This window comes from Caretta caretta, chromosome 5 (genome assembly GCF_965140235.1).
Source record: "Caretta caretta isolate rCarCar2 chromosome 5, rCarCar1.hap1, whole genome shotgun sequence".
NCBI lineage: Eukaryota > Metazoa > Chordata > Testudines > Cheloniidae > Caretta > Caretta caretta.
Window position 1 is genome coordinate 12,771,986 of NC_134210.1, and position 10,933 is coordinate 12,782,918.

General features: G+C 44.3%; 1 protein-coding gene across 10 annotated transcripts in view; it reads right to left on the reverse strand.

Moving 5' to 3' along the window:
• Positions 1–10,746, reverse strand: part of LOC125636878 (uncharacterized) — a 234,487-nt gene extending 223,741 nt beyond the window's left edge. For 9 of the 10 annotated variants that reach the window (XR_012668360.1, XR_007356749.2, XR_012668361.1 and 6 more), the window contains exon 1: positions 6,472–10,746. Coding sequence is in view for 1 of the 10 variants with exons in the window: in XM_048850655.2 (XP_048706612.2) it covers positions 2,618–2,661; positions 6,472–7,561 (1,134 nt within the window). In the remaining 9 variants the exon portion in view is untranslated. Of the gene's footprint in view, positions 1–1,003; positions 2,662–6,471 lie in introns of those variants that run through there. The other variant, XM_048850655.2, reaches the window with a different exon arrangement.
• Between the last annotated feature and the right edge of the window lie 187 nt (positions 10,747–10,933).

Below are 10,933 nucleotides of genomic sequence, written 5' to 3' on the forward strand. Positions count from 1 at the left end.
GTCAAAATTTCCCATACAGAGCAGGTGCCCTTCACAAAAAAATTAATTGAGTCAAAAACCCAAATTTCTTTTGGAAAACACTTTCAATGGAAAATTTTCAATCAGCCTTAGCTATAGGGGGGTGTAGAGAGAAGGAGCAGATTTATGGGCCTCCCTCCCCATCCCATTTGGGAGAAATTCAGACACAGAGCAGTTTTTAACCAGTTTTTCATTCTGTAAACTCCTTTTCATGCTCACACACAACACGGCAGGATGCAAGGTAAGCACAGAATGTGCCCTCCGTCAACGATGAACAGAAGTTATGCACGATGCAGGAATCATTGGGTGACGCTCTATGGCCTGTTATACAGGAGGTCAGACTAGGTGAACATAATGGTCCCTTCTGGCCTTCGGCTATGTCTACAGTACAGCCTATGTTGGCAAAATTTATGTCACTCAGGGGTGTGAATATTCGACCCCCTGAGCCACATAAGCACTCGTGTGCACAGCACTATGTTGCCAGGAGAGTTTCTCCCGCCGATATAGCTTCTGCAACTTCCGGAGGTGGTTATTTTTAAGCCAACGGGAGAGCTCTCTCCCATCGGCATAGGGCGTCCTCACCAGACGCGCTGCCATGACGCCTCTGTATCGGTATAGCTGGGCTCCTGCAGCATTGTACGTATAGACAAACCCTTAAAATCTATGAATGCCAAACATTTGTGCCCGGCATTGATCCATAGAAAAAACAATGATGCATGTCTCTGTATCTATGAGGAGGTACAGTTAGGGGATCTGGGATTGTGGTGTAATTTTTGCTCGCTGTCTAATGCTGCGAGCAAACACATTTTAACCTGAAGTTTCCTTTGTCCTTTTCACAGCCTTCTTTTGTGCCCATCTGGGAGCAGCACTTGCTAATTCCCTCTCTGTGGCAGGTATTTTTTTATTGTTATTTTCTAATTTTCAGTTCCCAGGACTGTTCTGAGGCTGCCGGCAAGAATGAGATATGGACACTAGAGAGGCAAGGTGGGTGAGGAACAACTTTTATTGGAACAACTTCTGTTCGTGAGAGACAAGCTTTTGAGCTACACAGAGCTCTTCTTCAGGTCTGGGAAAGGTACTCAGGGCAGGTCTACACTTAAACACTGCATTGGCACAGCTGCAACACTTTAGCGAAGGCCCTCTTAGCCGATGGGAGAGAGCTTCTCCCACTGGCTTAGTTAATCCTCCTCCACGCAAGGTGGTAGCTATGTCAAGAGAAGATATTCTCCCGCTGACATAGCACTGTCTATACTGGCACTTAGGTTAGTATAACAATGTCGTTCAGGGGTGTGGATTATTCACACCCTGGAGCAACATAGGCATACCGAACTAATTTTGTGGTGTAGACCAGGCTCAGCATGTCACCACTAAATACAAGTTCAAATAGATAGTTTAGCATAAGTAGTTATCACATCCATTCAAGGTGAAGTGGCCTGTTAGCACTCCTGAAAAGGGGGGTTAGTGAGTTACAGATTGTTGTAATAAGCCATGAATCCAGTTTCATACAACATGGGGACATGAGTCTACTAGGAACTGGATGAGACAACCAACTCATTTCTCATTTGACACTGAGCAGCTGTTTGGTCACCAGCAACCTAAGGCTCTGTAGCCCATCATACAGCCTGTATGCTACAGTCTATGCTCTCTCTCTCTTTATTTATTTATTTAACAACGGGCTTGTTTTGAAGGTCCATGGTTCTTTGCTTTGCATCTATCTAGGGTTGAAGAATTAAGAAAATTGTGAGTGGCATGATCAAGATCCTTTTTCTTTCAGTTTGGATTATCAGCCTGCACCTGGCCTTTCTGCTTCTCCGCATTTCTCTTGCTGCTACTAACTACAGAAAACTCTGCCATCTACAAGCTGCCACTCTGCAAAGTCACTTACCCATAAGCCAACCATGTCTATTACCTGACAGTGGAAAGAAACAGGAAGGCAACAGTGATGACAAAAATAGCAGTCTGACATGCCTTCCTAATGCAGTTGTACAGCTCTGCTCCAAATATGTGAACTAAATCTTCCTTGGGACATTTCTAAACAAAACGATACTGTATTTTGTTTACAGAAGATGATGATTTTCTTTTGTGTATCATGAAATGGATGTACTGTAAGTTCTGAATTGTAATGGATTTCATTTCAGAATTAAGCTGCCTTGCTGTTAGCTGAGCCTTTACACACTCATTTCATATGATGGTATGATGGGATAAAATGATTTTGGCAATTAATTGATCTTTAACTATTCATGGTAAATAGGCCCAACGGCCTGTGATGGGATGTTAGATGGGGTGGGATCTGAGTTACTACAGAGAATTCTTTCCTGGGTATCTGGCTGGTGTATCTTGCCCACATGCCCAGGGTTCAGCTGATCGCCATATTTTGGGGTCGGGAAGGAATTTTCCTCCAGGGCAGATTGGAAGAGGCCCTGGAGGTTTTTCACCTTCCTCTGTAGTATGGGGCACGAGTCACTTGCTGGAGGATTCTCTGCACCTTGAAGTCTTTAAACCACGATTTGAGGACTTCAGTAGCTCAGACATAGGTGAGAGGTTTTTCGCAGGAGTGGGTCGGTGAGATTCTGTGGCCTGCGTTGTGCAGGAAGTCAGACTAGATGATCATAATGGTCCCTTCTGACCTTAGTATCTGTGAATCTATAAACACGGAAAGTGGTAAGAATGGCTGAGTTATTGGAATGCTGATTAACTGCTGACCCAAAACATTCAGTCTGTGCCATGTGTGGAGACAGGTGAAAGGGGTGATGCTGGATGGATCTGTACTAGGTTGCGATTAGCTTTTGTGGGTGCAAGCATTTGGGCAGAGAAATGGCTGAAATAGCCCAAGATCCACTGGTCTCAGGGGATGGTGTAAATCTTACTAGACTAACTATTGTCATGAAGCTCCTGCCTTTCTGAGGTAGAGCAGTAAAATAGAAAATCTTCCTTAGAACCAAAAGGATAGGGACAGTGATGAAAGGGGGGTGATGCTATATGATTGAATATGACCATTTATATTATTGATACTGCCACTGTTATACAACTGCAACAAATCTTGTACAAAGTATGTCATGTAAGGTATCAATGGAAAAGTTATGATTTGCTAAGTATGAATACCCTGTTTATATGCATGTATCATCTTTGTATTTGAAGTTATGAATATTGTCTGCGTACTGGCATAATACACGTGTTGTATTCCTGGGTAACACCCACCTGGTAAAATTGACATGAAGGCCAGACAGCCATGTATCGAGGGCCCGTCAAGGACACTTAGCTCTCACAGTGGGCCATAGAAGAAACTCATTCCACCCAGATAGCTTTTCCTGGGTTACCGCGGACTCCAAGGAGCATATCACATGTCCTTACATGGTTCCACTTTGTAGCCCAGTGGGCCAGCTTACCTGTATTATATTCATTGTTTTGTTATTCTGCTTTATTATATATAGTAGTATTGCAAGGATCCTACAGGCTTTTATCCTGTAAGATTTGGCTTTAGCAGATAGTGTGAGGCTTGAGGCCTATAACCTTTGGCATAGATAAATTTAAGTAACGCAGGAGTTATAGGGAACTGAAAGTAGCATGCAAGAGGGGGAATTTTATCCAGAATACCAACATCAGCCACCCATGAACATAGCTGACACAGGCATCTGGAAGGTTCCAGACAGAACGTCCAACCACAAAGGCACAATGTCAACAAATTGACATGTATGCTAATAGGGTAACATCAAACATATACTAATCTATAGAAAACGGACACCTTAAGGAGAGGAAATACAAATAAGGACCCCTATTGAATATACATTGGACATGGTAATGTCAGCATAACCTACTATAAAAAGTAATATCCCATGGGTAGCAACGAGAGAGATGTAGACCTTGGGAGGGGCCAGAATAATGGCCACCGGGGAAGATGAGGACAGTGACGGTGATAAAAAAGATAATGGTTAACATTCCAGGGTGTAAGTATGGCCGTCCAAATGTACTTTCTGTATTATCTCTATCTGCTGATCTTTATATATGTGTGTGTGTGTGTGTGTGTGTAAGAGTTCCTATAGTGTAAGTGTTGTACATGTGCATGTCAGGGTTCCCAAATTATATGTTAATTTTACAATAATCTAACTGGGCCTGATCTTGGGACAACACCCAGTTTACCCTCAAATTACAATTGTATATCCCTGTTAATTGTATACCTGTTAATTGTATACACCTGTTAACCCTCAAGTTACAATTTTATGCACCCAACTTTGTATACACCCAATTGTGTACACCCAGCTTTGGTTCAGGCTACAGATGGCACCCCAGATGGGACTTTTGGTGTTTCCACTATGTGTTTGGGGATGTCTGAATCTGGTGTTTTGGTTCTGGCTCATCTACGAGTGACTGGGATAATGGGCATCCTGAGGATTCTGACTAAAGCAAATGAGAGTGACGTTAACAAACACTGGTTCCTGACACTAGCATTCCTGAAATGAAGATATGCCTGATCTGAGGATCTAGTCACATTGATTGAGCTGGTCCTCAGTCAGAGACAGCCAAAAAAGGAATGTGGAGTTCTAAAGCGTCTAAGGGAAAAAAGCATTACACCCAGGCCCCAAGCCATCAGCAGCTCAGAGACTCGATCTTAAAAGGGACACAATCAACTTTCACCAGAGTTTTGATCACTTTTTTAACTTCTGTTTCCAAAACACACAGCAACCTGAAAAAGAAAACCCAACCTATCGTGGCTCCCTTTGGAGCCCGAATAGCATTTTAATTAAGTAGCATGGCATGTTTGCATTTCTTTTGCCTCTTCTACAATATACCCTGCACATGTTCTGGGGCAAATGCACATTCCTTCCATAGTTTAACTTCTATAACATTATCCGTATTGATTTTTACATAAGGTGTAACTCTTTGTTTTTTTGCTTACAGAGTTTTCATGTACCTTTATCAAAGTGACAGTCTGATTACTCAGAGCCATTTTAAGGCTCGGTGTTTCTAACATTGCTTCTTTTTGTTTTGTGCACCTCACCCCTGCTGTTGCTTCAGAGGGGCACTGTCTTTTTTCATTTCTTATTATTTATTTATTTACTATAGCTCTCATCTGCTATTTTGTTACAAAAACCAACCAAACAAACAAAAAGAATCCAGATTTTTTTTTCTATTCTCCTGATTTTGACTGCCCTGCTGCAGCCACAACTTAAAAACATTTTAAATTTTGTAAAGCATTGAGTTACCTTTTAAGTGTTAAATGCCAAATCCCAAATCCAAACAACACTAATTACCTGTGTCTAGCAAAAAGGTCTGTCAGTTTTGCAACTTTGAATAAAAGAGTCGAATGGATTTTTAGTGGCATTATTTAAAACAAAAACAAAACAAATTGATCCTTAGAACTTTACATATTTACACACACACAGATAGATACATACACATTTTCTTTTCCTTAACATCCCTTCCACACTGCTCTGTTTTTTACATCTTACATTCCCTTTATACATTTGAGGCAGTTACGTTCCAATAGAACCCCCTCATGTTCTTTTAGCAAATCTGACTAAATTGTCCAGTCAAATGATTTTAATCAGATAGTTTATTTTTGCCTGGCTAATTTACAGACATTCCTTTGGAAAAGGGCCCATTTTTCTTTCAGAATGGCTGCAAAGAAACCAAGCCCTGGTCTACACTAGGACTTTAGGTCGAATTTAGCAGCGTTAAATAGATGTAAACATGCACCCATCCACACGATGAAGCCCTTTTTTTCGACTTAAAGGGCTCTTAAAATCGATTTGCTTACTCCACCCCTGACAAGTGGATTAGCGCTTAAATCGGCCTTGCCGGGTCAAAATTGGGGTACTGTGGACACAATTCGACAGTATTGGCCTCCGGGAGCTATCCCAGAGTGCTCCATTGTGACCGCTCTGGACAGCACTCTCAACTCAGATGCACTGGCCAGGTAGACAGGAAAAGAGCCGCAAACTTTTGAATCTCATTTCCGGAGACTGCGGGAACTGTGGGATAGCTACCCACAGTGCAACTCTCCAGAAGTCAACTCTAGCCTCAGTCCTGTGGAAGCGCTCCGCTGAGTTAATGCACTTAATGCACTTAGAGCATTTTCTGTGGGGACACACACACTCGACTTTATAAAAAGGATTTCTAAAAAACCGACTTCTGTAAATTCGACCTAATTTCATAGTGTAGACATACCCCAAGAATGCTCTTTCTCTAACACTTTTCCTTTTTAACATTTTCACAAAGTTTAGCTGCTTAATTCCCTCCAGCCTCTGCAGAGTTAACTTTTTCACTCTCTTTTCTCTTTGTAATTCTGCCTGGGGGTGTTGTACATAGGACCTTCTCCCCCTTCACCTGCTGTAAGGGCTGCTACCTGTTTAGAAGCAAAGCCCAATTTTTGTCTCAGACTCTTAATTAGTGATTCACAATGACTATGATTTGCAGGTGCTCTGCCCTGCTTCAAGGTTAATTTCTTTACCATACCTTGGAGTACATGATTCGCTCTTTCAATTTTCTCAGAGGCTTTAGCTTGGTCTGCCAGGAATCTTTCTCTCTTTTTGCATTCCGGGAGTGCCTCTTTCACTATTTTCAGCTGACTTTGGGTATTTGTAGCCAGCACCTTCCAATTGTCTGCTCCCTTTTCCGTTTGTGCCTTTTCCTCTTTACATGAAGACAAGCAGCGGTAAGAATCCTTACATGCCTCCCACAACAACCAAATTGCTGCAACTCTTTTGGCAGCACTAGAAGGTTTGTATATGAGGATATACTGAGCCCATCTATCCTCTAGGTCCGAAATAGTGCAGACATCAGCTAGGGCTTGTTTAGTCCGAGGACTGTGCCCAGATTTTTGAAGGATTTGTTTAACAGGTGTAATGTTTTTTAACAAAAGGTGAGGTTGGAGTTCCTTCTGGAAATTGTTGAAATCATGGTGGAATTCCTCAAGGGCTTCTTTTCCATGGGTCCAGATGATGAAGATGTCATCAATATAGCGCAAGTAGAGTAGGGGCGTTAGGGGACGAGAGCTGAGGAAGCATTTTTCTAAGTCAGCCATAAAAATGTGGGCATACTGTGGGGCCATGCAGGTACCCATAGCAGTGCCGCTGATCTGAAGGTATACATTGTCCCCAAATGTGAAATAGTTATGGGTAAGGACAAAGTCACAAAGTTCAGCCACCAGGTTAGCCGTGACATTATCGGGGATAGTGTTCCTGACGGTTTGTAGTCCATTTTTGTGTGGAATGTTGGTGTAGAGGGCTTCTACATCCATAGTGGCCAAGATGGTGTTATCAGGAAGATCACCGATGGATTGTAGTTTCCTCAGGAAGTCAGTGCTGTCTCGAAGGTAGCTGAGAGTGCTGGTAGCATAGGGCCTGAGGAGGGAGTCTACATAGCCAGACAATCCTGCTGTCAGGGTGCCAATGCCTGAGATGATGGGGCGCCCAGGATTTCCAGGTTTATGGATCTTGGGTAGTAGATAGAATTTTCCAGGTCGGGGTTCCAGGGGTGTATCTGTGCGGATTTGATCTTGTGCTTTTTCAGGGAGTTTCTTGAGCATGATTTCAACAATTTCCATCCTACCATCAACCTCAGCCTGGTCCAGTCCACACAAGAGATCCACTTCCTGGACACTACAGTGCTAATAAACGATGGTCACATAAACACCACCCTATACCGGAAACCTACTGACCGCTATTCCTACCTACATGCCTCCAGCTTTCACCCTGACCACACCACATGTCAAGAATTATAACATTCATAAACCAATCTCTCTGGTCACGCGATTACAGACATGAAAGTTGCGATATTACAACAAAAAAACTTCAAATCCAGACTCCAGCGAGAAACTATTGAATTGGAATTCATTTGCAAATTGGATACAATTAACTTAGGCTTGAATAGAGACTGGGAATGGCTAAGTCATTATGAAAGGTAACCTATTTCCCCTTGTTTTTTCCTCCCCCTCAGACTTTCTTGTTAAACCCTAAATTTGTGCTGGAAATGGCCCACCTTGATTATCATACACATTGTAAGGAGAGTGATCACTTTAGATAAGCTATTACCAGCAGGAGAGTGGGGTGGGAGGAGGTATTTTTTCATGCTTTGTGTGTATAAAAAGATCTTCTACACTTTCCACAGTATGCATCCGATGAAGTGAGCTGTAGCTCACGAAAGCTTTTGCTCAAATAAATTGGTTAGTCTCTAAGGTGCCACAAGTACTCCTTTTCTTTTTGCAAATACAGACTAACATGGCTGTTACTCTGAAACCTGTCAGTAAGCAGCTAGTTATAGCTCTAACGTTCCATTCAATCTCATATTTATTCACACATTCACTCAAACACACAAATGCTCATCTAACAAGGCCCTGCTCCCTCCTCATGTCCAGGCCACCTGGCCAGTGGCTTGGCATGAGCAACTCTAAGGCTGGTAACTATGATAACAACCTTGCGGAACCTGTGTCTGTGTGTATGAATGAATGTGTGAATAAATATGAAATTGAATGGAATGTTAGAGCTATGTAAGATCTTCTAAACTTTCCACAGTATGCATCCGATGAAGTGAGCTGTAGCTCACGAAAGCTTATGCTCAAATAAATTGGTTAGTCTCTAAGGTGCCACAAGTCCTCCTTTTCTAACTGCTTACTATGATTCTTTCTGTATTCACAATAAATGTGGCACTTTGTCTTTTCTCCTTTAATAAGATCCTGCTGGTTTTTATTTTATTGGTATAACACAGTCCTGGGATGGTCCTGTTGGCCACTATGTCCCTCCCAGGTAGGGTTACAACCTTTGAAATGCAAAAATACCCAGCCAGCCCGCCCTCCTCACGGCAAGTCTGAGGCAACCCCAACCATAAGGCAACTCCGCAACCGCTACCTTCAACAGCGACTTATAGTATCTGGAGAGATAGCCCATATAGATATGATTGATCATATCAATGATAAATTACGGGACTTTGTTTTATCAGCACATTTTGCCATCTAGGCTTTGTAGTCTGGTTTGTTTAACCAGTTGTGACTGACTGGGCTGTTTCTGATGCAAGCTTTTTTTCCGGGGGTGAAGTAGGATCACTCACACCGTAGTGCTGCTCTTCTATTATTTAATTATACCTTGCATGTCTCCTCACACTCACATGACTCAAACCCTCGTTCAACACACAGGCAGTGCGCTTGCCTTTAGGTGGGCAGCCAGCTGCTGTATTTTCAACCGTTCTGATCTGTTATCACTTAAACTGTGGAAGTGGGAACACTGCAGCATCTTTAGCTGGACACAGAAACTTTTAACATTAGCTATCCCAGTGTATTGTGATAATAACACAAATCCTTACACCCAGGTTAAAAAAACCCCAGCAGAGTAAATAATTTTCCTCGCAACTGCAAATCCATAAAAAAACCGGCTAGGCTGGTCAAGTACTGGCCAGGTGGTAACCCTACACCCAAGCTTCAGCTGCTTCACTATGTGAAGGCCTACTCACTACAAGAACCCTTTTAGCGGGGGGGGGGGGGAACACACACACACAAACACACATTCTCTCGAACGAGCAGCACTTTTTCCCCTCAGGGCAAAGGTTTAAAGGGGCCATGCTCGCTAAACCCCAAAAGGGTTACAGAAACAGTCATCATGGGGAAATCCTTGCACCATTCCTGGAGCAGGTATTCCTTGCTTGTCTTTGTTTCTTTAGAAGGTACAGAGAAAGCAGGCCCAAGGCCAAGAGCCTCAAACGGCTTTAGTCACCTATTTGAGGATCTAAGCCTAGGTGTAGGGCCCTACCAACTTCATGGCTGTGAAATCTGGCCTTTTGTGTGCTTTTACCCCATACTATGCAGAATTCACAGGACAGACGAGTGTTTCTCAAACGGGAGGTCCCAACACAAGAGAATCACGGGGGGGGAGGGGTCACAAGGAGCTGGGGTCACAAGGATCTGGGCAGCCGGTCCTGAAGGCAGCGGCTGCTGGCTCGGCGCCCAGTTCTGAAGGCAACACCCCACCAGCTGCAGCGCAGAAGTAAGGGTGGAAATACCATACCAGGCCACCCTTATTTCTGCCCTGCTGCCTTCAGAGCTGGGCGGCTGGAGAGTGGCGGATGCTGACTGAGGGCCCAGCTCTTCAGGCAGCAGCACAGACGTAAGGGTGACACTCCCATGCCATACCGCACCGGGCCATCCTCACTTCTGTGTTGTTGCTGGTACTGGTGCTGCCTTCAGAGCTGGGCTCCTGACCAGCAGCTGCTGCTCTCCTGCTGTCCAGCAAGGCATCACCAGCAGCAGGGCAGAAGAAAAGGTGGCAGTATGGTGACCTCCCTGTAGTAACCTTGTGATCCCCCCCCCAAACCCTCTTCTGAGTCGGGACCCCCACAACAGTTACAACACCATGAAATTTCAGATTTAAACCTCTGAAATCACGAAATTTACTAAATGTAAAAGTTCTATTGCCATGAAATTGACCAAAATGGACCGTGAATTTAGGCGGGTCTACCTATGTGATGAGGTCTTGGTCTAACCAAGGGGATACATTGACTCAGACAAGACCAACCCCATGTAAATTGTCTTGGGAAAGTGTAAGGACTCAGACCCCCATGTTTCTGGTACACCCTCCCATTAGTTCAGGGGTGGCCAACCAGTGGCTCCGGAGCCCCATGCGACTCTTCAGAAGTTAACATGTGGCTCCTTGTTTAGGCACCGACTCCAGGGCTGGAGCTGCAGGCGCCAACTTTCCAATATGCCGGGGGGTACTCACTGCTCAGCCCCTGGCTCTGCCACAGGTCCTGCCCCCACGCTACGCCTTCCCATCCCCCCCTTGAGCCTGAGGTGCCCTCACTTCTCCCCCCTCCCCCCAGAGCCTCCTGCATGCCACGAAACAGCTGATCAGGAGGTGTGGGGATGGAGGGGGAGGTGCCCATTGGTGGGGCTGCTGGTGGGCGGGAGGTGCTAGAAGCAGAGTGGGGGGGG